The sequence below is a fragment of the Argentina silus genome, assembly GCF_951799395.1.
Source record: "Argentina silus genome assembly, chromosome: X".
NCBI classification, from domain to species: Eukaryota; Metazoa; Chordata; class Actinopteri; order Argentiniformes; family Argentinidae; genus Argentina; species Argentina silus.
In genome coordinates, this window is record NC_139653.1 from 17,589,435 (window position 1) to 17,617,139 (window position 27,705).

The following is a 27,705-nucleotide window of genomic DNA, read 5'->3' on the forward strand; positions in this document are numbered from 1 at the left end:
CTGCCCACAAAGGATTATGGGATTTACGTCACTCTGTTAATAAGATTTCACACCTGTTTCAAAATACCATCTACCCAAAGAGACTGGTATGTCCCTTTGTTTGTCATTGCCGGTTTCACACATTTGTATAGATGCACAACACATAATAGGCATATATTACAAATAAATACTTTATTGAACATTAACAAAATGCATGAAACAATGACATACATGTCTTACTTATATGCATCATTCAATTAACCATCAAATCATTTTTTACACTTAATACAATAATAAATATATCTGTTGGATATATTTTCACATAATGACAGATATTCAATTGCTTACGGAAGATGCTTGCCTGTTTTATGCTTGTCATGTAAGCTAACCACCATATGCCTTATAAGTGAGGCCTTGTCTACAACACATACTGCATGGACATTTCTCACCTCACATGTTTCTGCTTAAATAGGTCTCAATGGAACATGTTGGTCGTTGTTACGCTGGATGCTACTTTGGGAAACAAACATGTGATGCTGACACTGGTCATTACGCCTTTACATTTACGGCATTTAGCAGACGCCTTTATCCAAAGCGACTTACAACAAATACATTTGTTTAAGTAAGTGAATCATCTATCCAACAGTCATCATAAGACAAAGTAATCAATGCTCATACCAGGGGCCATTGGCAGTCGTAATGCCAGAAGCTTTTTTTTTTTTTCCCATTATTTATTTATTTGTATTTATTAACAGGAGAGAACTTGTACAGGGGGGTAGTGGGGGTGAAGAGGTCTCTAGGGTATGGGGTAGGGCTAGTACAGGGGGGGTAGTGGGGGTAAAGAGGTCTTGTATTTGTCTACGCCTGTATTTGTCTGTGAGAATCTCTCTTATTTCCTTGGACCAGACATTCAGCTCCAGCCTCATGGACTTCTGCCTGTGCCTGGGTGTGTAGCTGGCTGACGGGCAGGCCCTGGTCCTGGCTGTACCCTGTTAAAGTGACTTGGCAGTGAGGCAGCATCTCCTCCAGTAGGATGTGCACCAACTCAGGGTTCTGGATCCTGGGTAGAGAGGACACGTCCAGCCACCGGAGCCCCCTGATACGTAAGACAACAGGGATATTTAGATCAGGTAGGAAGTGGTGAGGAAGTCCCTATCTCTAGCTAGTGGCTATATACAGTTAGCTGATAATACATAAAGGTCTATGGCAATGTTTCGCCTTTCCTTGTGCACTCACAGCTACATTTTCTATTCACATTGCATTGTCTAGCACAGCGTAGGTCTATCAAAGCAAGCTGAACTGGTTAATAATATACCTGGTCTCAGTTACAATAAGCTAAATGTGAAAAGAAAGCAGACTGTGCCTATACTGTACCTAGACATTCAAGTGATTCTCTGTCTGTAATTTCCTCCAAAGTTGGGGTAGTGGAAAGTACCTACATTATATTAAATTTCAGTCATTCAGAAGCCACATTCCACTACTAAGACCTTTTTCAAAAGTAGATACTGTACCTCAGGTTCTGCAGCGCAGCCAGGCCTCCCACAGTAATGCAGGGACAGTGGGAGATATCCAGTTTTTCCAGAGTGTCCTGGTACACATGCAGGCGGGATAGGAACCAGTCATCCACCTCTGCACACCCCTTCACTGAGAGAGAACGCAGCCCTCGCTGTCTCACTGGTGCAAAATAGAGAGGAGAGAGGGAGAGACAGATGGAGAGAGTCAGTTTTCTCCCCTAAAGAAACACTAAAAACATACAAAAGCGTAAGTTCAACCATGTGATGTAGATCATGTATGCACACATGTAGAAAATTTGTGCTTGGTTTAAAACTCCTGATGGTAAACATACCCAAGTTTTCCAGGCCTGAATAGTTAATGACTGAGTTGCTGACATCCACTTCCTCTATAGGGTTGTCTGGGAAGTTCATAAAGTCCCAGCTAAACTTTCCCCTTCTGTCTGACTGGAACCATTCTTGATGACCTGCAAACCTGGCGACCCGAAGAAATATTGACAAACACACTAATTAGACAATAAAATACTGTACAAACAAGAGTGTCCAGACAAAAGAGAAGGACCAACTTCATGCCGGCTAGATGCACAGGAAAACCTCAACCTTGATACACAGACACACATGTGAGTAGCAACTAGCAAGCACAGTAATCAGTATTCTGAGAGTAACTAATAGGAGCATAAGCCATCTCAATGAAACAAGAAAGAAGAGTAAATGTATAGTAACAAAAAGTAAGCCTGAGAAAATGGCTTTGCAAACTGCAAGCATAGACAGTCAATTATCCACATAGCGGTGTGAAAGTCACCTGAATCCTCCTTTCAAGCTAAGGATGAAGTAGGCAGCTGCTACATTGTCTCCATAGTTGTGCTGTGTGTAACCATATACACTGTGAGGGGAAAAAGGCAGGTTAGGGATTTGTTGAAAGGGTGTGAAGGACTAAGCATCTTAACAAGACAGTTATAGGTAACTAACTACTGTGATCTATTACATACCCCGCCCAGATTGGAGGAGAGTGAATTAATGCAATGGAGAAAGAATAGTTGCTATCAGACAGTCCTAATGCATGAGCATGCATGAGCACATGCATTAGGACTATCTGATAGCAACTAATACAATTGGACCATAAATCTCTCTTGGACCATGATCTGAAGGTTTATGCAGTCACAACATGCAAATGTATCTTAGTATGTAGCTGTAATGATCTGTGTGGGTGTATGTACACATACACATTCTTCTGTCGTAGTCGTCGATTCTTAAACCAGGTGCCCCAACTGATAATAGTCTCAACATCATGGAAATGCTGACTCAAATAGAGGAGGAGTCTGGTGTGCAGTCGGGAAGTGGCTGATGGAGCAGAACTCAAGTGCCGTGCTGTGACTAAAAGAGACAGCTGCGTGCAACCTTGCCGCATCAACTGACACACACAAACACATCACATGTAAACACAGAGAGCCAGGTGAGGGACAGATACACAAAGGGAAAGGGAGGAACATTGGGAATGATACTAATAAAGTGTTTGTGTTGTCTGGGGAGAGGAGTTGAGAGCAGAGGGTGAATATTTATTTTAACAGATAGACAAAGTACTTTTCTATTCTATTCTACTTTAGTCCACTTTGCTGTGTTATATGCTGGGAAAATATGGATAAGACATGATGGTTCTCTCTGACACACATGCACTGCAGCATTAAGCAAGCCTAATTAATTACATTTAGTTGGGTTAGTTATAACTTAAGGTGTTTTAGTAGTTACTTAAAGTAGACTCTACTCTTTCACTCCACTAAACTCCCCACAGGCTCTTTGCATTTCTTAGAACCCCACTGCTCTTATACTGTTAAAGCTAGGAACACCAAACCAACTTCATAATATTCACGTAACTCATAACCCTTGAATGCCCGACGTTCTATATAGGCAACAATGCCTTTGAACACCTGGTAAATGTCTGTACGCGATCATGTACTGTCTTGGACAAAAGATCCTAATGAACACTTTTAGCACAATCTGATGGTCGAACAGAATACGTTTTCTCAGAAAAATGGTGGAAAAAACCCTCTGAAAGAGTCTCATATGTGATCAAAATGGTGAGTTTCTGAAATTCAATGGATGTAGACATAAGATGTCCAGAGATGCCAGATTAATATCTAAGAAAAATATTCATTTTTGGTGAAGGTATAGTCACTTAAAAATGTAAACGTTGCGTATATGCAACATCTGGCGTTAAGGACTGCAATCACACTTTCATGCTTTGGATAGTTAACTGCCTATATTTGTAAAACATTTTTCAAGTCTTTCTTGTATTCAAAAAGCCATAGAGACATGATATGAGTTTTAAAAAAAATTCTTCAGAAATGTGTTATTTGGAGTGTCCTTGGTCAGTCATAATCACTGCTTAATTTGCATGCAACGAAAACTGGGTCCGGGTATCTAAGGCTTAATTAAGAAAGCTGAATAAATATTTTTTATACTGTTCATATTGTACAACTCATCATGGGTTTCAATAGTCCTCAAAAGCCTATTCATCTTACTTGAAGATATCTCAACTAAATCACTAAACTTCCTCCACTACGAATAATTAGAATACTTTTAGTCAGCTAAACAAGCACACACAGAAACTTCCTTTTCTAGTTGGACTTGCTGAAGCAATCCCACTAATAATGTAATGTAATGTAATACTGTATGAGTATGTAGGTACTGTACTGCAAAATAAGTTTAAGCCTTTATCACCCAATGTTGGATATAGGCAACAATGTCTTTCAACACCTGGTAAAATATCTGTAAGCCATCAATTCACAAAAGGAAACTACTGTCTTGAACAAGATATCCTAATAAAGACTTAGCACCTACTGGTGGGCAATTGTTGTAATTACACTAGAGAAAGCTCTCTGAAAAATGACTGAAATCACAAGTCTGTAAACACAGAAATTCTGCTCATCCAAAAGAGTCTCAGAAGTGGTCAAAAGGGTGAGTTTCTGAAATAGATGCTCATCAGATGTCCTTAGATATGAGATAATATTTATTTTTTGGCAAAGGCATTGTCACTTGAAAAGCTACATGTGTGTAAATGGTGTGTATACGCAACATCAGGCATTAAGGACTGTTATCACACATTTATGCTTTGCATAGGCTTTTATGTAAAATAATATTTTGTGTCTCAATAGATGAATGAAAACTTTTCTTTATCACAGATATTACTGCATTGTAAAAACTAAAAATAATACAAAGAAAACGTTTTATTTTTTTGCATTAAAAAATAATAAAAACATGCATATAGGTATATAGGCAACTATTGATATGAATGTTGTTCTTTTTTTCCAGTCAGTGGTAGCCAGCGCAGTGCTGTATGCGGTGGTATGCTGGGGGGGCAGCATCAAGGAAGGTGACACCAAGAGGCTGAACAAGCTTATTAGGAAAGCTGGTTCTGTCCTCGTTGTCACCCTGGACACCCTGGTTGAGGAGGAGGCCAATAGGAGGATGAGGATCAAACTCATGGACAATGCCTCCCATCCCTTGTTTAGCAACAGACTACTACAACCATGTTGCACTAAGGAACACTATAGGCTGGCTCGATCGGGGTGATCCGAGTCAGGCTGGGGGATGTTAAATCATACTGGATTGTTCCTACTGTATATAATGTTTCAGATGTCTATTTTATTCTATTATTCTATTGTCACTTCATTTTGTTGTTGTTGTTTGGTTGTTTGTGATGTGAGCTTCTGTAACGCCTTAATTTCCCATCGGGGATCAATAAAGTACCTACCTATTTATCTGTCTATCTATCTCTTTTACCAGAAATGTGTTATTTGGGGTCTCCTTGGGCAGTTATAATCACTGCTTAATTTTCATGAAAGGAAAACTGGGTCCTGGTATCTAAGGATTAAAACCATAATTTCAATACTACTGGATTACTGATCCAGATTCTGTTCCAATTTCCCCAACCCCATCTGGATTTAAACGTGCTACCTTAGCCCCGGCGGACCTCACAGCGTACAGTATGTGGGATCTGAGGCTCCCCCCTATGTTGGCTGCTGGGGATTGGCGGCAGGTGGCCTAGAGGTTAGAGAGGCCGGCCAGCAATCGGGAGGTTGCTGGTTCGATCCCCACTCCAGGAGGGAGCAGGATGTGAGCTGGTAACTGGAAGGTTACTGGCGTCATATCTAAGCCTCCTACCACTGCCGTTGTGCCCTTGAGCAAGGCACTTAACCCCTAACCTAACCATATCCAGCGCCGAATATGGCTGCCCTGTGCCCAGAGCCTAGAGCTCTGTTCTCCCTTGGGGGTGTGGTGTGTGTGTTGTCTCGGGAGGGGTGTGCACATGTCAAATTCCTACAATTGATGAGAATTGATTGCATGGCCAAATAAAGAGTCTTCTTCTTCTTGACTCCTACTGCGGGCGGTCTTAACGTTACCTGATTCCTGTTAGCAATACCTAATTTATAAACCTAAAGTCCTCCACTTCCATACTACCCAGAAATAATTTTCTGATGGCAACATATACAACTTTAATCCGCTGTTTAAGATGAATACCTACCTCACAAAATTTCCCCACACACTCCTTGCAGCATAGTATCCAAACATCCTCCCCGCGTGTACCTCACAGGTATTACATTTACATTTTTGACATTTAGCAGACGCTATTATCCAAAGCAACTTACAACAAGTACATTTCTCTAAAGTAAGTGAATCATCTATACATCATAAGCAAAAATCTATGCAAGGACCAGATGCCACTGGCAGTCACAATGCTAGAAAAAGGAAGGATTATTTTTTGTATTATTAGAGGAATTGTACAGGAACCCCAATGGGTGGAGGCAATTAGTTAGGATTCATGATGTGTGCTGCACACCTGCAAAATAAATTGCCTCCACCAATTGTTGTATATCTTCCCACTTACTTGCACTTGATCAGCCAGCTACTTTAACAAATTTATATTACGAAACATGAAACTGACAAACCTCTCTCTGTGAATGCCTGCAGTGGCTACGTTGGTAGTTTCCGGGGTAGATAAGCCACTCAACCATATACAAAATATTTGGTTCGGGCATGCAGAAATCATTGACGTGTCAGACTTTAAATTAGAGAGTGGTGAGAATGAGTTCAGTCTGTCGATTATTAGGTGGGCTCGCTTCAGCAAGTCCAGCTATTGTTCTTCGACATACTTATTATTAGGTGGGCTTGGTTCTGCAAGGTTTTGATACATATTAAACTATAAAAACTTGAAAGTGCACTTTTTAACATGACATTTTTGAACCACCATTACTCTTACATCTTTAAAGCTATTCAAACCAATCCAACTGTAAAATGTACCGGAAACTCCAGATTATTAACCACACTCAAATCTTTCTGATACCTATTAAATGTCTTTAAATGTCTTTAAGAACTCTTGAATAAAAACAACAGGAGACATGCAGAACACATTCTTAGAATAATTGCACAACAATGCACTCTCTTGGCTAGAAGTTCTACACCACTGAAACCATTCTAAACCACTTAACCAACCAACTCTACCATTCTCAACCACTAACCAACCAACACACTACCCACTCCACTGAACTCCCCAGCTCATCCTATCTATCTATCTATCTATCTATCTATCTATCTATCTATCTATCTATCTATCTAACCTCTCATCTATCTATCTATCTATCTATGACCTTCTAACATACTATCAATCTAACCTATCTTTCCAACCACATATCTATCTAACCTTTCAATTACCTAGTCATCATCCTTTCACCAATCACTACAGCTTCGCTCAGTATAGCCCATACTGATTAACCTCTCAATTGTATTGATCTATCTAAACCTCCCCTCTCTCATTTCCATACTATATTTTATATGTACATCCATCCATCCATCCATCCATCCACTTTATCCGCTACCATAATAAGACTCTCACTTTCTTTCAACGACCCAGCAAATCTATCTATCTATTGAAACATCTTTAAACCTTTTCCACTACCAAAATAAGACTTTGCAAGCCCACACAGTTTCTTCTGGAACTTTTTTGTTTCAATCCTTATTATTATTTCATGAAATCAAAGATGGTACACGTGTTGTGCAGGTACTCGTATCTCTATGATGATATTGCCTGTGACGATGTGTCTAGATGTTAACACGACTGAAGGAAGCGTTGAGCTTTGACAGAAATTATACATACAGAGTTATCTCCGTCATACAAGTCTAGCCTATTGTGAAAAGGCCCCGTGCTGGCTTGCTATAGACACTGGGGCAAATACACTTCTTTTATGTTAATCAAATTGATAGTTTAGCTGGCTAACCTCAGGCAGAACGAAGGATAAACTCACCAGCGAGGGGGTCGCCATTTTATCTGTGTTCTCTGAGCTCCAACAGTGGAACTCAGCCCACCTACTTCCGGTCCGATGCAAATTTATGTAAACGTGAAGCCTTAGATTTATTTTTGTGTACAGTCCATAATGTTCTCCCTATGCAATTTAGAGGTGGCGCTTTTAACTGTTGGGACACAGTAAAAGGTCAATAATTGTTCGTATGACATCCCTCATGGTTGAAATTCATCTGATATGTATACTAGAAGTGTTGTCGAGTACAGCGGTAGTGAAAATCATGTTTAGCCTTTGAATCTTCTTTGTGTACAGTCCATTATGTATTCCCTATGGCATGCAATCTAGACTAGGCACTTTTAACTGTTGGGCCATAATGGTACAATGGTAGTAAAAATCATGTTTAGCCTTGGGAAATATTTTGTGTACAGTCCAGTTGATACAAATATAATAGGCATGTGTAAAATGATATGTAATTGCACCAATATGTAAATTTTAAAGATAAAAAATATATACTATATTCTATATACTTTCTGTTGGGTCATTTGTCCTTATTTCAGCTAAAATAAGAGAAAATATTGTGATAACCAGTCATATTTAACTCGCGCTTTTATTTTGAAGCCGCGAATACGGCGAAAAGCGAAACCGGAAGTCTTAATGGATTTATATGGAGCTGGTTTGAGCTCAGAGAACACAGGTCTAATCAGTAGTGTACACATTCGTTTTTTCTACAGGACAACTATCAGGACAAATTTAGCTGGCGCTTGTGCATTCTCTCTACGTCAAAGCAAAACGCGAGGGGGCGCTTGAAGCATTATGAATGACAGTTTAGGACAGATCTTAGAACCTTTTCATGGTACAAGACCTTGGGAATTCAATATTTTACTCATGCAATGCGATGAAAAATGAAAACAAGACTAAATCAATAATGGTCTAGCTGATTATATGCAAAGTTAATTGGCACATAATCATAATCAACCCTAACAACGAATGCACCATAGATCTATGCATTATACAGATCAAATGTAACTCACAAACTCTACAAGGACTTCATTTTGAATCAGCAATTTATGGTGACAAGTATGAATGTGTAGAGAATAGTGGCCGTTTTCAGATCTATTTGACAAAAACAGGAAAATATAGCGTATGCACATGTAGGCTTATTTAAGTCATATCGGATCAAAAATATGTGTCTATACAGTATAATCACTAAGGTACACAAAAGGGTAAACTCTCTCTCATCTGTCATCAGTCTTTCCAACAAAACAACTCTCAAAACAACAATGGCTTTCTCTCACGTCAATTTCCACCTCTGGGAGTAGCCACAGCAAGGAACTAACCAGAAAAAACGTTAGTTTGAATGATGTGCAGACAGCTCAATACAGGAGAAAACACTCACATCACCTCTCCCCAAAGTTCCAGCACACACAGAGGCTGTGCGGGACAGTCAGACAATACTCACCTGGTGTCACAGGCAATTAGGGAATAAGATCAACCTCGCTCCATCGCTTGTGCTTTACCTCAGCCCTATTGATTAGGGAGATAAAGAGAGAGTGAAGGGGATGGGGGATGAGAAATGGAGGGATGGGAGGATAGATGCATCTGTGAGAGAAAAGTACAGAGTTCATTGAGAGACATGGCCTCTGCACTGTCAGTTCCATGTAAAGCAAAGGCCATCATGGAGGATGTGTGAACGGATTTGTCAGTGAATGAATTGATTAGTCGATGGATGATTTATTGGAGTAGAAGGAGCAGATGGTTGAGGATGAGGAGGAAGAGGTAGCATTGTGAGTCGTGAGTCGTCAACAAGTGAGTCGTCTCTGAATGCTTGGGAATATCTAGTATCAGTATCTCTGTAATGTTCTTCTTGTCTGTGTCAGGTTGAGGTGTTTGAATATTTGCAGTGTGTGTGGTGTGTGTGTGTGTGTGTGTGTGTGTGTGTGTGTGTGTGTATGTGTGTGTATGTGTGTGTGTGTGTGTGTGTGTGTGTGTGTGTGTGTGTGCGTGTCTGTCTGTCTGTGTCTGTCTGTGGGTGTCTATAGGACACAGTACTGAGTAATTGATTCCAGCCCATTGGTTTAAACCTAAATTCCCCCTGCTTCCCTGCTGGGTATGGACTCGACGGCTTCCCCTGTGCTATAGACACCTGGAGCATCTCCAAAGCGGCTTATCGCTTAATCAGGCTGCAAATGTAATCTTTTGTCTAAAGAGTGGCCCACCCGCCTGCCTGCTCTGATCCCTCACCAACACTTCCAGTACCCGCTGATCCCCACGCACACCCTCTCACCAGCAGCCCTCAGGTGTCCACAGCACTGTCCACATGCATACACTAGCTATGCTATCATCACTGAACAACACTGAGTTCTCCTACCCAGTACCTACACTGAGTTCTCCTACCCAGTACCTATACTGAGTTCTCCTACCCAGTACCTACACTGAGTTCTCCTACCCAGTACCTACACTGAGTTCTCCTACCCAGTACCTACACTGAGTTCTCCTACCCAGTACCTATACTGCACTGGTACCAAATAAATGTCTGGCCTTTGGCTGCGTTCCAATTCTCAACTTTTCACACCAAATTGTGCTCTGGTTTATTCCCCTTAACAGATTTTAAATGAATGGATTGGGGTAAGAAATATGATGGTAACCCCTAACTCATGCTTACACCAAAAAAACCATGGAGATGGTACATAGAAACATACCATAGCCCAGGCATTCTTTTTTTTTCTTCTTCCTAACTCAGTAGTCACTTTTGGTGTTTAGTTATATGGAATCAAGCACCATGTGTGTGTGTATGTGTGTGTGTGTGTGTGTGTGTGTGTGTGTGTGTGTGTGTGTGTGTGTGTGTGTGTGTGTGTGTGTCTGTGTGTCTGTGTGTCTGTGTGCATGCGTGTGTGTCATGTGTGCATGTTCAGAATTTACACAAATGTGAATTCCATAGCCTTTACTCCCCATTGATGCCATGTGATGCAATTTCTGCTTAGAAGGGGTATGCACGGAGAGAGAGAGAGAAAGATTCCATTTCCATTTCCACCAGAGACTAAACAATTGGGAATGCATTGTAGGGTGACAGTGACCATAACCGCTTTGGAGCAACAGTCTTTTAATATCTTCCAAAACCCATATCACTGCCAACCAACACCAGTCGTCAACGTGAAAGCTTTGTGTAGAAACTGAAGGAGAGAGGAAAGAAGTGGCGAGCTAGACACATGAGAAGGTGGGCAAAATGGAGGGATGGGGGCGGAAAATGGGGAAAATGGTTTGTGTGTTGGTAGCGTTGTATTTTGACAGAAACAGTGAGAGATGAGAAAGGGGTAGAGAGGGGGAGGGGATAAACAGAGCAACGGAGGGAGGTAGGGGGGAGGGAGGGAGGGAGGGAGGAAGGGAGGTGGAGTAGAGCAGAGCAATGATTTCTCTCTCTAATCCTCTGGACACACGCACGAGCCTGGTGCCTGCAGGCAGAGAGGGAGAGAGAGAGAGAGGAGAGAGAGAGAGAGAGAGAGAGAGAGAGAGAGAGAGAGAGAGGGAGAGAGAGAGAGAGAGAGAGAGAGAGAGAGAGAGAGAGGGACAGAGTAGGTGGAATGATGTACTGTAGACAGAGAGAGTGTGAAGTCGAACTGAGGGAAACAAGATGAAGGCAAAGACACAGAGAGAGGGAGGGCGGTTGTAGAAGAGAAGAGGTTTCTCTCCTCTACCACACTGAGAGAGAGAGTGGAGAGGTTTTCTCATGAGCACCAGCGAAGCAGTGCCTCACGCACATTTTCTACCAGAGTGAGAAAGGAGGAGCACGAGCACTGACAGAGTGGGAACGGAACAAGGGAGAGAGGGCGAGACGGAGAGAGGGAGGGAGAAGGACAAATCAAGACAGCGTACAGAGAACTTTAGAAGGTAGTAGAAGACAGGAGAGGTGGAGAGACGGAGAGGAGATGCACTAGGTTTGCCACAAGGAATGGGAGAGAGGATGGAGGAGTGGAGAGAGAAGAGAACAGACGCTGCTCTCTGGCTGTTGAGGCTCACATGTCTGGTGTGGAACTAAACACAGCCAGGATCACAGGACATTGTGTAAGTGTGTGAGTGTGTATTTGTGTGGCTGTTGGCAATGAATAGTAAGTCACAGTTTGTGTCACAGTTTGTTTCTAAAAGACTAGTTTTTGTTGTGTTGTGTCATTAGTGTTTGATCAAGCACAGCACAAAGATAATATTTGCTGTGTTTTGAGATAGACTGCAAGAGCAAGTGTGTGTGTGTGTGTTGGAGGAAAGCAGAGGGCAGCTGGAGACAGAGAAACCAGGCCCACCTAGAGGGCAGGGGCTGGACGTTCTAGCGAGGCAGGGGGAAAGCAGGGAGGGACTTACGTGAACACACACGCGGCAGGTGCACTCAGGGACACAGGCAGTCCCGTCAGGTAGGACGTGCGCATGTGTGTGTGTCTGCATGGTACAAAGACAAGCAAAGGTCCAGTAATCTCAGGTCAGTGCAACGCCAGGTTCCAGGGACAGCGAGGAGGAGGGAGGCAGCTATGGGGGCCCATTGAGCACAGTCAGGACACTACCTCGGCCCCTGTCCCAGCCAGCTCTCTCTCTCTCTCTCTTCCTGCCTATCAGGCAGACGGCTGTGGCCCTATAGGGTCCCAGGAAGCCCAGAGGAGGGAGGGTCCCAAGCCGCTGGTTTCCCGTGCCCAGTGGATGCATCCCAAGCCCAGTCATGGGGGAGTGGACCATTCTAGAGCGCCTCCTAGAGGCTGCAGTGCAGCAGCACTCCACCATGATCGGAAGGTAAGCGCTCAAAGCTAAGTGGATGGAACAGATACTGTATATGCTTTTTTTGTATTCATTCAATGTGATTCAAACACTTGATTTTTTTAGGGTAAAGTGGATATTTGTGAAGCAATTGCTTTTTAGGGTAAAGTGGATATTTGTCTCTGGCTTCCATTGTATACAATCCCAAACACAAGTACACAACATCACAATAATACAAAAAGAAAAATATGATGAACTGACCACAATGTTTATACGGATTGTTAAGAAATGTTTCTGTTTATTTAATTAATTAATTATCCAGGGAAAACACACTGAGACCAAGGTCTCTTTTGCAGGTGTGCCCTGTTAGATGCAACACTCTGACAGGAAACGTAAGAGATATTCCCCTGTGTGTGTGTGTGTGTGTGTGTGTGTGTGTGTGTGTGTGTGTGTGTGTGTGTGTGTGTGTGTGTGTGTGTGATTGAGTCTCTGACATTCTGTCCAAAGTGGCTGATCAGAGGCTGAGGGGCTTTGTTTTTAATCCTGCGAATAGAGTGATGGGTGATGGAAGGAGGGTGAGGGAGGAACGGTGTTGATCCATACGAGGCTTCAGCTGTCAGTTAGTTTACAACAGCACAAGGATACAGAGACCTTTGTTGACTTCTCCCAGCACATTCTCTTTCTCTCTCTCTCTCTCTCTCTCTCTCTCACACACACACACACACACACACACACACACACACACTCCCCTTGCCCTCTCTCTCTCTCTCTCTTTCTCACTTTTTCTCTCATTCTCTCTCTCTCACTTTCACACCATGCCTTATATGAGTAGTAGAGAGAGTCCTTCTCCTCTCCTTTGTTGTGGTTTGCAGTATTTTAGGGAAGTAATTAGAGAAGGCTTTAGGGCTAGCATTGCCCTCATTATGAATGTTTTGGTCACCAGTCGACCCTGACGTCTGCATCCATCATGCTTCAAGAAGTATGCTGTATATTCATCTGGCTGCCACTATCTTACTCAGTTAAGATCTTGGTCATATCGATCGTCATTTTCAATAAGAACCTATTCTTAACTGATTTGCCTAGGTAATATACAGTAGTACATACAGCTACTTTTCTTGGTCAAGGTCATGAGAGTCCATGATTTGAGATAGCCTTAATTTATTTGAGAGGTTATTGTGTTAAAGACCACAGCTCAGCAGAGTTCAACAGAACTGAGAGTGATTACACATAAAACCATGTCTTGTCAAATCCACACTGTAAGCTTAAAAAAAAAATATATATATATATATATATATATATATATAGCGAGAGAGAGATTAATACCAATCACACGTCCTAACGACCTTGTGCACTTTCACACCACTGTGGTCCAAATGATAATCACTCAAGAACAACTTTCCTTTACATAACCAAAATACGAAGTGTCAAGAGTTATGTGCATATACAAATTTGCTCCATATTTACATTTTCATTTCATTTTAATTTCAGCGTCATAGAAGGGTGCTACAGATTCTTTAGTACTCCAGCTATGGTTCCGGAGATGGTTATGGAGAGCAGTTAGTATCTAAAAGCTGTGCTGTTATGAATGATCACACCTGTCCAACTAATTAATGAGTTGCGCTGATCATCTGAGTAAGTCATCCATGCTGGAGAGGGAGAGAGAAGAACAGAAGGTTATTCACACAAAAGATAATAGAGGAGTCACTTCTGTCAGCAGAAGCCGGGTAAAATTACAGTTTGGCAGTAAGATGGCATAAAAGGTTGAGACATTGTGCTGGACATTGTTCCAATGGTGAGCCCTGCAGTCTATGAACCACATTTACACACCATTGCAACTGGAGTTTGATTCCTGCCACCACCCTTTAAACTGTCCCCCTCTTGTTTTGTCTACCTCCCTTTCTAATTCAGGGTGTCCATTCACTCGTTGAAGGTTAAAATTGCAATCAAAGCAATTTCAGCATTTCAGCCATATGGCTGACCCACCACTGTATTAATATAACGTTGAGAGATGGGGCTGGGGACAGCCTGAAATTATATTTTTAAACATATTTTGAAAGCTATGTTTTGTTTGTTTACAAATAAATACATTTATTTATTTATTTTTTAGAAAAACATGTTCATCTGAATACATCCCAGATTGTGCCTTTAACATCAAGATAGAGTTAGAGCAATGTATGGTATAAACCTGTACTATTTCATGGGATTCATTGTGTCATTGCTACACATCTGGGTTACAGTAAGTGGCACCCTTTTGTCTTCACTACTTCAGTTATAGTATATAGACAGTATACTATATCAATAGCTCACTATTACATGACATTGTGCCAATCATTGAGCACAAGCTCTCTTATTGGTTAATCTACAGTGGTTCAGAATTCTAATTCGTCACTGCAACAAGGAAGGAAGCATCCTAGAGCCTTTATGACCCATGGCGATGACACTGTGCATTTCCATGAGGCAAAGGGCAAACCAACTGGATGCTTTTCACCATTAATCATACATTAGCATTAGCATTAACTCATGGAGATGTGTATGTCTCCCTTTGGTGGGAACCACATTTCTCTTCTGTGTTCAATGTGTGTGTGTGTGTGTGTGTGTGTGTGTGTGTGTGTGTGTGTGTGTGTGTGTGTGTGTGTGATGTGATGTGATTATCAGACGTCGTCAAGGAGTAAATTGAATTTCTCAGGGAGATCAGATAGAGAGTGTTCCCATTGATATGCAGGGGCTAGAGAGAGATGGAACACTCACCAGCTATGCCTACTTTCAACACATCTTTCATGTTGATTCTACCCAATAAAAGGAGGAAGACCATGTTCATGTTATTGTGTAATTACTCTAGTACAGTGCAACAAGTACTGTAGTTACTATTTACAACGGAAACCCTTGTGATTCTAACCCAAACCGTAACCCCAAGTACAGTGTTATTACGTTATGACCACACTTATTACATTACAGTTACTTATTATTGGTAATTACACATCTGTAAGAACAAAGTAGAATGTTTTCCAAAGCTGACATTCAGATGGTAATGGAACATCATCAAGCACAGTGACTAACCATAGATATCAGTTGGTGTAAAACCTTATCCATAGGACTTGTAGACAAAGAAAAAGTAGCAGAGTAGGAAATGGAGCAGGACCCAGTTTGCGAATGCTCCGTAGCTATCACGTTTTTGTATTCTTTTGATGACCCAGACCCAGGCCACAGTAATGTGCTTAGTTTAATACATTTAGTTTTGTCATGCACAGAAGACTGAATTGAAGAAAGAATTGTTACTCTTTCACGGTTATAGAGCTACATAGGTCGTTGAGATAAATAAAGCACCACGTTATCTACAGTACCGAACCAGACATGGGAACTTTCTCTCTTGAGTCAGGGGAGCAGGAAGGTAGCTCTCCCTATGATTACTTTAATCTGATGTATTTGATCAACATTCAGCTTGTAACTAACTCACCATAGGGCTGATGAAAAAAGCATTGGAGAACCATAGCTCTCCTGCACATAGAGAGAAAGAGAGCGAGAGTGAGAGAGAGAGAGTGACAGAGAGAGAGGACTGAGGACCCAGGAAGAGAGGACTAGACTCCCTGTGAAGAACAAAAACAAGGTACACACAGATATGATAGTGGAGACAAAGAAATACACACAAACTTGGGAAACTCCTTAAGTGATTGATCATTATGTTCTTTCAGTGTGAGGAATATCTCTGTTCAGTCCTGGCCAAAGTGTTGGAGACAGTGTTAGGGTTAGTGTTGGAGACAGTGTTAGGGTTAGTGTTGGAGACAGTGTTAGGGTTAGTGTGGTAACGGATGTTTAGAGGCGGGTAATAAGAAAGAACGGGGGGGGGGGGGGTGGTCGTACAGGAGAATGATAAACCATGATGAGAATGTGTCATTATGTCTATTCATTGAATTACTCACTTCATATACATAGACCCCTAGTGAGTTGACTGTGTCCCCTCTTCCACTTCAGTCAATGAGTTCCTTCGATCACATTCACCACCATGTGCTATGGGAGAGAGTCATGGACCGTTGATGCATGTGCAAATAGAGTACAGGAAATGGTGGATACAAGGATGAGAGATGCAGAGGAGAATAGAGGAAGCGAGAATATTTGTTTATGAAAAGATGCAGTTGCTTCACTCCCCTTTAATTTGACTTCTTTCCTATTTCCTCTTTCTCGTCCTTCCTACTCCCCCTTCATTCCTCTCTCAGTTTTCTTTTCTTTCCATCATCCACCTTGTTATCTTAAGTCTTACATGGTACTGTCGATCATCTTACAGATAAATCCCCCTAGTGGGAGTGTGTGTGTGTGTGTGTGTGTGTGTGTGTGTGTGTGTGTGGTGTGTGTGTGTGTGTGTGTGTGTGTGTGTGTGTGTGTGTGTGTGTGTGTGTGTGTGTGTGAACTGTATTCAAGAACATTCATCCTGTCATCTTATAAAATAATGATATCCAACACAATCTTACATAATTCTGAGTCTTCTCAGTGACTCTTAAAGTCATTTTCATCTTAATGGAATCACTCTCACCACACACAGATGCCATCGCTCAACAGTACATCATTTTAAGATTAACGCAGACTTTAGAAACACTAATTTTTGCTGTCAGACAGCTGGGTAAACAATCAACATGTGATTAGAAATCTGAAGAAAGAGAAGGATAGAGTGAGGGAGAGAGAGAGAGTGGGAGAGTGAAAGAGGAGATAAGGGAAGTTATAGAGAGACACTAACAAACAGAAGTATGTTCCCTACAAATGTATAGTAGGCATGCTCCACCCTCGGATTAGCAGCCACTAGCCCCATGAACATGCCCACCAGGTCCACAGACCCCTTACCCAAGATAAATTATTTCTTGGTTTTGCATATTGCCAACTTGGCTACCCCAGATAAAAAGTTTACCTGAACGACTACACGTTTCCACCTGACAGAACATTTACAAAACAAGCAGTTTTAAAGATCAACACCATATACTTTAACCATGCAAACAAAATAAGTAACAGTGGTCTCTGAACAAAAATATATATTAAAACAGAAAGGACAACCCACCCCAACACTAGGATCCAGGTGCACCAGAAACAGTTGCGACAACAACATTGTGCCACGTGAGACAACCAGCTTCAACAGTCATTACACCTCCTCGGGAGAAAGAGAGAGAGAGAGAGAGAGAGAGAGAGAGAGAGAGAGAGAGAGAGAGAAAGAGAAGGATAGAGAGATTAGTCTGGCCCGGAGAGGTCAGTGACTCCAGCCGCTCAGAGCCTTGGTTGCTAATGACAGTTCAGCCCATGAGTCTGTGCGAGCGGCTTAGGGTAAAGTTATAAATGACAGTAAGATGACCAGGGATAGACACAGTATCCCAGGCCCGGGAGCTCAGTCTAGTAGCACAGCCCTTATATGTCAACAAATCAAAGAACCATAGGTACAGGTTCATCGCAGTTAGAGTCCATGCTAAAATGTTGTGGGCATCCTTGTCAGGAGGGAGTCTTTTTTTCCTTTGGTCTTAGCTTCTTTGGCCATGAACTCACGATAAGGCCTTTTTTGTTTACCATACAGAGGCACTCTTGTTCTCTTTGCTGTGAGTGTGAAAAGACAAGGTGTCTGTAGTCATCAATTTATACAAAGTGTACATGTTATCTTTCCAACACATCTCTGCCTCCTTTTCTTATCCTAGCTGCCACTCTTCCTGTTCTTTCTAAATTAAGTGGTAAACTTATTTTCATAAGGTGTCCTCCTTAACCACCCTCTCCTCCTTCTCTCTCTATCCTACCTCTATTTCATTCTTTCTATCCACACCCCCCACCCCCCTTCTTTCTCCCTCTCTACAGTACCTCAATCGTGTCCTTGACTCTCCGTCTCTCCTCTTCACACCTGATGTGGTTGATGCTTTTATCTCTTAACGAGAGAGGTGAGAGTGCTATGAGACACCATTGAGATTCACAAATACAAACATTAAGGCCTTGAGAGAGTAGGAGGGACTAGCCTCCATCATAGCATTCATCTGCAATGCCAGTGTTTGGATAAATGTGTGTGTGTGTGTGTGTGTGTGTGTGTGTGTGTGTGTGTGTGTGTGTGTGTGTGTGTGTGTGTGTGTGTGTGTGTGTGTGTGTGTGTGTGGGTGGGTGGGTGGGTGTGTTTGCATTTGAGTCTGTGCGTGTGTCAAACACACCATTCAAATGCTAATACCAAATGCAAAACACCTCACACCTGACCGATAAAGTGAACATACACGTCATCCTCTGTGAATACACAAACATTAAAGACCCATCATAGGTCGTCATCTGACTCACAGATTCACACTCACACAGAACACAGCCATAGAGCCAGATGGCCATCCCAACATACAAACACATGCGTTAGCAAAATGCTGCACGGTTGCTATATTTACCCTCACACTTGGACAGATACTAACACTGCTAAAACTGACAGTGTCACGCCCTCCACCTCCACCTAGCCTGTGCCAGCCTCTCTCTCTCCCCTGTCTGTCTCTGTCTGTCTGTGTGTGTGTGAGTGTGGGCGTGGCCTCAGGCCCTAATGATCCAGTTGTGTCATCATATCCACCTGCTCGGTCTTCACACCTGTGCTTCATCTTCTCATCAACCTGCAGTATTAAACCCCCGGCTTCCCACCCACTCATCGCCAGATAGTTTGTTGTTCTCACATGTCAGTCTCGCTCAGAAGTTTCTTGTGTCTAGTCTTTGTCTAACCATGCTCTCTCTGTGCTTTAGTACAACTGCCCGGTTTCTGCCTGCTTGCCCTGCCTACCCTGCCACCCAGCTTATCATTTTACCCTGCCTTCCCGTCCCCCCCAATTCCTTCATTAAAACCCGGTTCTTTTAGATACGCGTCCTGTCTCTGTGTCCTGTGCTTGGGTTCCTTAGCTCTGACTGTAACAGACACAGTCACACTCTGTCGGCAGCCACATATTAATCAATGAATCAATAAACCACATGCATAATGTTACAGTGAATTCACACTCCACCAAATACACACACTATCACATCCACAGATCCTCCAATGAACCATTCAACTCACTATGATGATGCTGATAGGGCATTTGACTGACCGTTGGAAATATGCTACATTCACTTTTTACAAGGCAATAATGTGTGTATGGGCAGAAGTGTGCACTTCAGGAAAAGAGTGGAGAATTAGGATGCTACAGTACATATGAGTGGTGGAAAGGTGGAAGCATGTATCAGTGCGTGGTTGTGTGTATGTGAGGCCATGGTGCCAGCATGTGCAAGGAGTGTGATTTGGAATTGGCAAGGGCGTCTCTCCCAGGCCCTGGATTGTCCAAAACATCAGATTTAATCCGGATTACGGCCGCGCTCCTATCCTGCCTCTGACTGCTGCTCTCTTCCCAGCTCACGCCTCATCGGCCTGACCTTCCAAAAAGCTCTGACTGGTCTGGCTGGTGTCCGTGTTGCCATGGCGAGTATACCTATCCATCCATGGTTTTAATTGTATAGACCTCTGTAGTGCTGTAACAGAGTGGAAGTGTTACAGGTTTGGAGTTACTCATGTGTTAAATATGGATTAATCTCTGTTGTGTGTAATTAGATCAGTGGCACAATGCAAGAAATGTCTCAGAGTAGGAAACAGGTTATTTTTCTAAGTGTTGACAGTAATGAAAATGTACTTGTACTTTTAAGATGAAAACATATGCTGTATGCATAAAGCTTCTTAAACCATAAGAGTCCTCTCAATTAATCCGATATTTAGTGGAGCTCATGGTCTGTTCTAACCCAGTAAGAGTTGCCAGCAGGTGGCTTGTATTACTAGGAGGCTTTATCATGTGTAGCTTTATTGCTAATCTTGTGCTGCTCTACCTTTGTTCTAACTTGCTTAACCCTTTTTAAACATAGTCCACTATTTCAGGGCACAAAAAGTATTGGAAAATTGGCTTGACAGGTGTGTTCCGTCACATAATTTGTACAGGCATAAGAGAGCTGTCAATGTCTAGTATTGATTGTAGTCTTTACGTTTTCCTTTGGAGTCTGCTATTGGTGTCTGTCAACATGAGGACCAAAGAGAAGTCAATGAAAATCAAGGAAGCCATTATGAGGCTGAAATATCAGAAACATCTATCAGAAACATAGCCAAAACCTAGCTGGTAGGCCAAACTAGCTGGTAGCTGGTAGGCCAAGGAAGACTTCTACAGTGGATGACCGAAGAATACTCACCATAATTAAGAAAAAACCCAAAACAACTGTCCCACAGGTCAGGAACACTCCCCAGGAGGTAGGCGTGAATGCGTCAGAGACTACCAATCCGCAGAATACATCACCAGCCAAAGTACAGAGGCTTCACTGCAAGATACGGATGGTCAGGTTACAGTTTGCTGAAAACTGCTTAAAAAGCCGGTCTTGTGGACAGAAAAGATTAATATTATTGTGTACCAGAGTGATTGCAAGAAGAACGTTTGGAGAAAAAGGGATCTTCCCAAGATTTACAGCATGCCACCTCATCTGTGACACATCATAGAGGGGGTGCTATGGTTTGGGCATGTATGCTGCTCAAGAACTGGCTAACTTGTCTTAATTTCTGATGTTACTGCTGACAGCAGCAACAGAATGTATTCTGAAGTGTATTACTACCAATACTAAATATATTATACATAACACATAATACAAATACTAAACATGAGTACTTTATTTAGATTATATGATATTTGTTCCAATACATTTGGAGCCCTGAAATAGGGGGAGTATGTTTAAAAAATGTTGTACTCTCCAAATGGTGAAGCCAATCTGAAAATAAAACCCATTGAATTAAAGCAGAGAATCCCTCCTTTGACCCCATAGTAATTGTTTGATTTCAAATCCAAACTGTTGGAGTATAGAGCTAAAAGAAGACAAAATGCTTCCTCTTTCCAATTACTTACAGTATGGAAGGCACTGTGTGGGTGGGTGGGTGGGTGGGTGGGTGCGTGCGTGCATGCATGCATTTCTATGCCTCCACTGTCATATCTGTGTGCTGTGTTTTGGTTTTGTGTGTGTGTGTGTGTGTGTGTGTGTGTGTGCATGCGTATGTGCGTGTGTGAATGTTTGCAGGAAAGAGGACTAAGGGATTAAATGATGATGAGTGAATAGTGTTTTACGACACTGTGGTTGTTTTGGACAATCACTGTGGTGTAATGCAATAGACACAGACACAGAAATTATGACTTACACAAACAGACAATGTAAACAATTGCTTATATCACTGCTATCCACCCATGCATGAATATGTGCTCTCTCTCTCTCTCTCTCTCTCTCTCTCTCTCTCTCTCTCTCTCTCTCTCTCTCTCTCACACACACACACACACACACACACACACACACACACACACACACACACACACACACACATACACACACACACACACACACAAACATTATCAAACCCACAAGACTCACAGTAAGGTTTGGGTTAACACTAACACAGTCACAGATCATCTAAAACGATGAAAATATGCATTGTGTGATACAGACTACAACTAGACTGATGGAAATCCATCCTCCAGAGAGAAGATGGGGAAAATATACAGCAGTGTCAGACACAATTGGCTTTGTGATTCTTGCACTATTTGTGTGTGTGTGTGTGTGTGTGCGTGTGTGTGTGTGTTTGTGTGATGAGGGCAGGATAACGATCTGTTGGCACAGGAGAGCACAGGGACCAGGGCCCCTCTGCTCCTTCTGTTTCTGCCTGGACTGGAACGGACATGGAGGAAGTCCAGGATAGCCCTCAGGACCGGAACTGTATCACTGTGTGTACTGTGTGTGTGTGCGCATGTGTCTGCATGTGTGCATGTGCGTGCATGTGGAGGAAATACATTGACATGGTAGAGTCAATCCAGTACTGGCTACATGTACAAGGTTCAAACATAGAGGAAGACACGTTCTGGGTGCCAAATGGCCTGGTCTCAACCGGGTCCTACTGATAAACCTTGGTACAGTATAGCAACACAGAGGGAGAAAGACAGAGATACTATAGAGAGAACAAATTAAAGGGATGAAGTCAGGTCAAGCAGCAGCAGGAGCCAGGTAAAGGTGAGAAGAGTGTGTTGCAATAGGATTAAAGGTTAGCTATACGTGGTTGATTCATGTCCTGGAGAAAACCTGCTCTTCAAAGTTTAATATATTCTCACTTTTTCAGCTATTGGCTTATTACAATAATTTCCAGACTGGATACTTTGCATAGGAAGATCAGGAGAGACGATTATAACAGTCTTGATTTTATTCAACAATATTAGTTGAATAAAAGTGTGTTCCCAAGACCTTCATCAGGCAGATCTGATTAAGGTCATGTTGATCGAAAAGTCACATTCTTAAACAATATTGTCAAAAACATTTTTTGATGTGGCCTCACCTTCCTACTACTGCTTTAGCTACATGATTTTTAAATTAGTTTAACTACCACCAGACTACTGGAAACTGTAGGTAAATTTGTAGTACAACTACAAGTAGTGGAACTACTCCCCAACACTGCACGCACACACGCATCACAGGCCAAGCAATAAGCTATTGAGCTGAGTCTAGCATTCTAAAACATTCTGTACAACAGGTTATAAGAAACAATCTCTGCATGCCCTGAATTTGGAATGCTCTTAGTATGTATAAATTGACAGGAGACAATTACTTGAGTTGCAATCTCAATTGCCAAACTGTATAACCAGTGTATGACTCAGACTACTGTCTGTTTCGGCAGCATACTCATTGCTCCCATTACTGTTACAGTAGCATCTTCCCTGACTTTTCCAAAGCTGCTAGATTTAGGCTTTCAGAGCCGCCCAGGCTCTCATGTACAGCATAGCGGGTCCTCAGCTCGTATCACAGCTGAGAAGCAGACCTCCTTCCTTTCTCTCGCTTTTCTGCCCCTCCGTTGTTGCCGTGGTAACTGGCGGTGGGGGAAGTTGGGTGTGAAGAAGAGGGAGGGAGGAGAGGAGAGGAGAGAGGGGGGAGATGTAGGGGGTTTGTGGGTAAAGGCCCCCCCCCCTCCACCATCCCCCTTCTCTAAACATACCTTGCAATTACCAATAGTTACAGAGACACTAAGATTTAACAAAGAGGGACATTCATGAATGGTCAGAGGGTCTACCATCACAATCATGACTTCTATGTCATTGCTCTTTTGCCAGAAATCAAACAATGCATTCTGCATAGGTGTTTGTGTGTTGATGTTTATAAAACTGGCTTCCCTTCTGAGACAGAACATATAATTAATTTCACATGTTGGTGCACTACATTTAACTGCAGAGAAAGAGAGACAATGTAAAATGACAAGAAGGGTCTTTTGGGCATAATATCTTTACATAATCACAGTGGCTTGTATGAAAACAGACAGGGTATTAATTTAGAGACAAACAAATAACGGCTGTTGGGGGGGCGGGGGGGTTGTATGGCAGATTGACGCTCAAATGGTTCCAGACATTTTTGTCAAACTCACAAATGCAATTTGATTTCATGTTAAACATGTTCTGTGAGGCAAAGATGCTTCATGGAAGACAAGAGATATAATCTGTATTTAGAGTTTATACTATCGGGGAGGGATGGAGACGGTAGGGGAGGTGGAAATGGAAAGAGAGAGAGAAAAAGACAGAAAGCGAGTTTGTTAGGGGAGAGAAGAAGGAGCAGGTGGGGGGTGATGGGGGGGCATAGATAATCTAAAGCTATTCGATGGCATTAAAAAAAGCGACTAATGCAAGAATCCTCCATTGGCCTTTGGTGGAGATTAAGGTTGTGGGTTTGCGTGTGGAAGCCATTATATAATTCATTCTCCGTGATGAGATTTTCTTCTCTCATCGCTTTTCTTCACCCCCCCACCCCCCACCCCCCTCCATATTGGCAGGTTTTTTTTTTTATTTAAGGAAAATCTCTCCTAGCCTACTGCATTTTTGGGTGACTCCCTGACTGAAACTGATTAGTCTTAAACAGTCATTTCATGTTTTTTTTTAACTAATCTGTAACTAATATTTTTCTCACAGCATTGACTGGTAGATTCATGTTGGAGGGCTACTGGGCGTGAGACAGTGTGTTGAGAGTTGGGGTGAGACAGTGTGTTGAGAGTTGGGGTGAGACAGTGTGTTGAGAGTTGGGGTGAGACAGGGGGTGAGCACGATTCTCTCACTGGTATTGTGAATGCTCTGGTTTCTAAGTTCCTTCATGAAGTCACTGCAAGGGCAAAAGCATTTAATTTTTGTATGTTTTATTTCCTACAGCATTTCTATCCAGCAGAGCAGATTACAGGTGGGCGGATTTGGTGGGTTTATTTCTTCTTTTTTGGGGGGCATAATTTCTGACCTCTGTGTATGATGATGAGAGGTACTATTTGAGTTGCGGACGGCTGACTTTGGGACAGATTAACCGTGCCCACTGACCCCACAGCTGTGGTACAGTAAAGCTGCTTGAATTGGTAGATTACAATTCACAGAACCACACGTCCATCAAACGATCATTTGGCAATATCAAAGGTGGAAAATCTATTTTTTTTAATTCAGAGACATCAGTGCATCAATATTTAACGTAAAGCCAATGTAAATAATGCAATATAACATCAAACTATAGGTATAGATGAGGCCTTATAGTGTCTTATCAATCTATTGATAATATGTTATGTATGGCGTTCCAACCAATGCATTCATCTTTCGCAACCATGCAGCTGAGCAAGGGGTCCCGGAGTGTTAACATGGCGATACTCATACGCCAACCCGATGGCTTCTCAAAACAAAAAACAGGCTGGACATTTTTTTTGGACAAGTTACCCCTGATTACCCCTAAACTGGTTACCCCTAAACCCCTGGTTACCCCTTGGTAAAGGGCTTATAAATGGTTTATAATTAGTTTATATCACTTATATATATTATTGAACTTGAAAATGAAACTTTGTGGGGTTGCAAATTTTTATTTTAGTAGTAGATAAAGTTAAAGATGGATTACAGTTTGATTGGTGGCTTGGACAGATGGATGAATGGTTGGTTAGTTTGTTGGTTGGTTGGATGGATGGATGGATTAATTGATAGATGATAGATAGTTAGATAGATCTATAGATAGATAACAGAAGGTTAGAAAGATGGATGAGGGGTTAGATAGATGAGATGAAAGAGGCAGAATGTTCCATCAACAACAACATTCCATCAACATTCCACCATGTCAAAAGATTGACGTTTTTGAGTTACCAATATGTGAATACTTTATAGTCGAAGTATAATATATAAATATAAGCAACTCAAGTTAGACCTCTCTGCATGGAGGAGTAGCATACTGAAAATCGGGAGAATTTGAATAATAATAACAATAAGAAGAAGAAGTATGAACAATAACAATAGTTGGACTTGCTGAAGCAAGCCCACTAATTATAAACCATTTACAAACAGTTATAACTCATACGTTAAGATTGTTTGATAATCAGTTGCTGCTTGCCAAATAGGGAGCTTGCAACCAGGAGTCAATTATTAATGCTTTATAAAGGCACTTATAAATGCTTCAAAAACTAACCCTGATGTGAAATCTTGCAACATTATTTGCAACGGTTGCACAGTGGCTGTGCAGTTGGGAAAGTAACATTTGTAACTGAGCATAATTAATGTGTATCTATACAATATAACATCTAAAATAAGGCTCTTCAAGTAAAGTATTTTTACCTTTCATAAGCAATTATACAACAAAACACTGTGGTTATTCTGCAGTTTATATAAAATAAAAGATCTGATGTAATATGGTTGATGGGAGTCAGAACAGATCGTCAGTGCACAGCTATTGTCAGGTCTCTCCAGAGATGTTCGATCGGGTTCAAGTCCAGGCTCTGGCTGGGCCACTCAAGGACATTCAGAGACTTGTCCCGAAGCCACTCCTGTGTTGTCTTGGCTGTGTGCTTAGGGTCGTTGTCCTGTTGAAATGTGAACCTTCGCCCCAGTCTGAAGTCCTGAGCACTCTGGAGAAGGTTTTCATCAAGGATCTCTCTGTACTTTGTTCCATTTATCTTTCCCTCAATCCTGACTAGTCTCCCAGTCCCTGCCGCTGAAAAACAACCCCACAGCATGATGCTGCCACCACCATGTTTCACCGTAGGGATGGTATAGGACTCTTGGCATTCAGGCCAAAGAGTTCAATCTTGGTTTCATCAGACCAGAGAATCTTGTTTCTCATGGTCTGAGAGTCCTTTAGGTGCCTTTTGGCAAACTCCAAGCGGGCTTTCATGTGCTTTTTTACTGAGGAATGGCTTTGTCTGGCCACTCTACCATGAAGGCCTGATTGGTGGAGTGCTGCAGAGATGGTTGTCCTTCTGGAAGGTTCTCCCATCTCCACAGAGGAACTCTGGAGCTCTGTCAGAGTGACCATTGGGTTCTTGGTCACCTCCCTGATGATGGCCCTTCTCCCCCTATTGCTCAGTTTGGCCAGGCGGCCAGCTCTAGGAAGAGTCTTGGTGGTTCCAAACTTCTTCCATTGACGAATGATGGAGGCTACTGTGTTCTTGTGGACCTTCAATACTGCAGACATTTTATTGTACCCTTCCCCAGATTTGTGCCTTGACACAATCCTGTCTCGGAGGTCTACGGACAATTCCATCGACCTCATGGCCTGGTTTTTGCTCTGACATGCACAGTCAACTGTGGGACCTTATATAGACAGGTGTGTGGCATTCCAAATCATTTCCAATCAATTGAATTTACCACAAGTGGACTCCAATCAAGTCATCTCAAGGATGATCAATGGAAACAGGATGCACCTGAGCTCAATTTCGAGTGTCATAGCAAAGGGTCTGAATACTTATGTAAATGTGATATTGCAGTTTTTTATTTTTTAATAAATTAGCAAACATTTCTAAAAACCTGTTTTCACTTTGTCATTATGGGGTATTGTGTGTAGATTGATGAGGGAAAAAAATGAATTGAATCCATTTTACTATAAGGCTGTAACATAACAAATGTGGAAAAAGTGAAGGGGTCTGAATAGTTTTCGAATGCACAATAGATAGATGAGAGAAGGATAGATAGATAGAAGCTGGTTTGGTTGGATGGATGAATGGATAGATGAAAGAGAGGATGGATAGAATAGAGAGGGGAGGTATAGATAGAATGTATCATAGGAACCCAATGATCCTGTTGGTTCAAGCAACTTAAAAAGACTTAAAGTTTAAAAAGTCAAAATAGGAACAAAACTCTGAATGGAAGTTATTTAAGTGGAGTCTACACATTTTAAAGTTTAATTGAGGT

General features: G+C 42.0%; 2 protein-coding genes across 2 annotated transcripts in view; one reads left to right on the forward strand and one right to left on the reverse strand.

Annotated features, from left to right (window-relative positions):
- Nucleotides 1–158: 158 nt before the first annotated feature.
- On the reverse strand, nucleotides 159–7,807 carry dmac2 (distal membrane arm assembly component 2; the record flags this gene model as incomplete). The annotated part of the gene is made up of 6 exons (XM_083696401.1): nucleotides 159–1,075; nucleotides 1,491–1,653; nucleotides 1,826–1,965; nucleotides 2,293–2,373; nucleotides 2,714–2,901; nucleotides 7,790–7,807. The coding sequence occupies 6 exons, from the start codon at nucleotides 7,805–7,807 to the stop codon at nucleotides 838–840; spliced, it is 828 nt and encodes a 275-aa protein (XP_083552527.1). The 3' UTR covers nucleotides 159–837.
- Nucleotides 7,808–12,485: 4,678 nt separating this feature from the next.
- Nucleotides 12,486–27,705, forward strand: part of gjd1b (gap junction protein delta 1b) — a gene marked incomplete at both ends in the record, with an annotated part of 17,615 nt that continues 2,395 nt past the window's right edge. Inside the window, one exon of the mRNA XM_083696130.1 lies at nucleotides 12,486–12,556. Coding sequence (XP_083552256.1) covers nucleotides 12,486–12,556 — 71 coding nt within the window. The remainder of the gene's footprint in view (nucleotides 12,557–27,705) is intronic.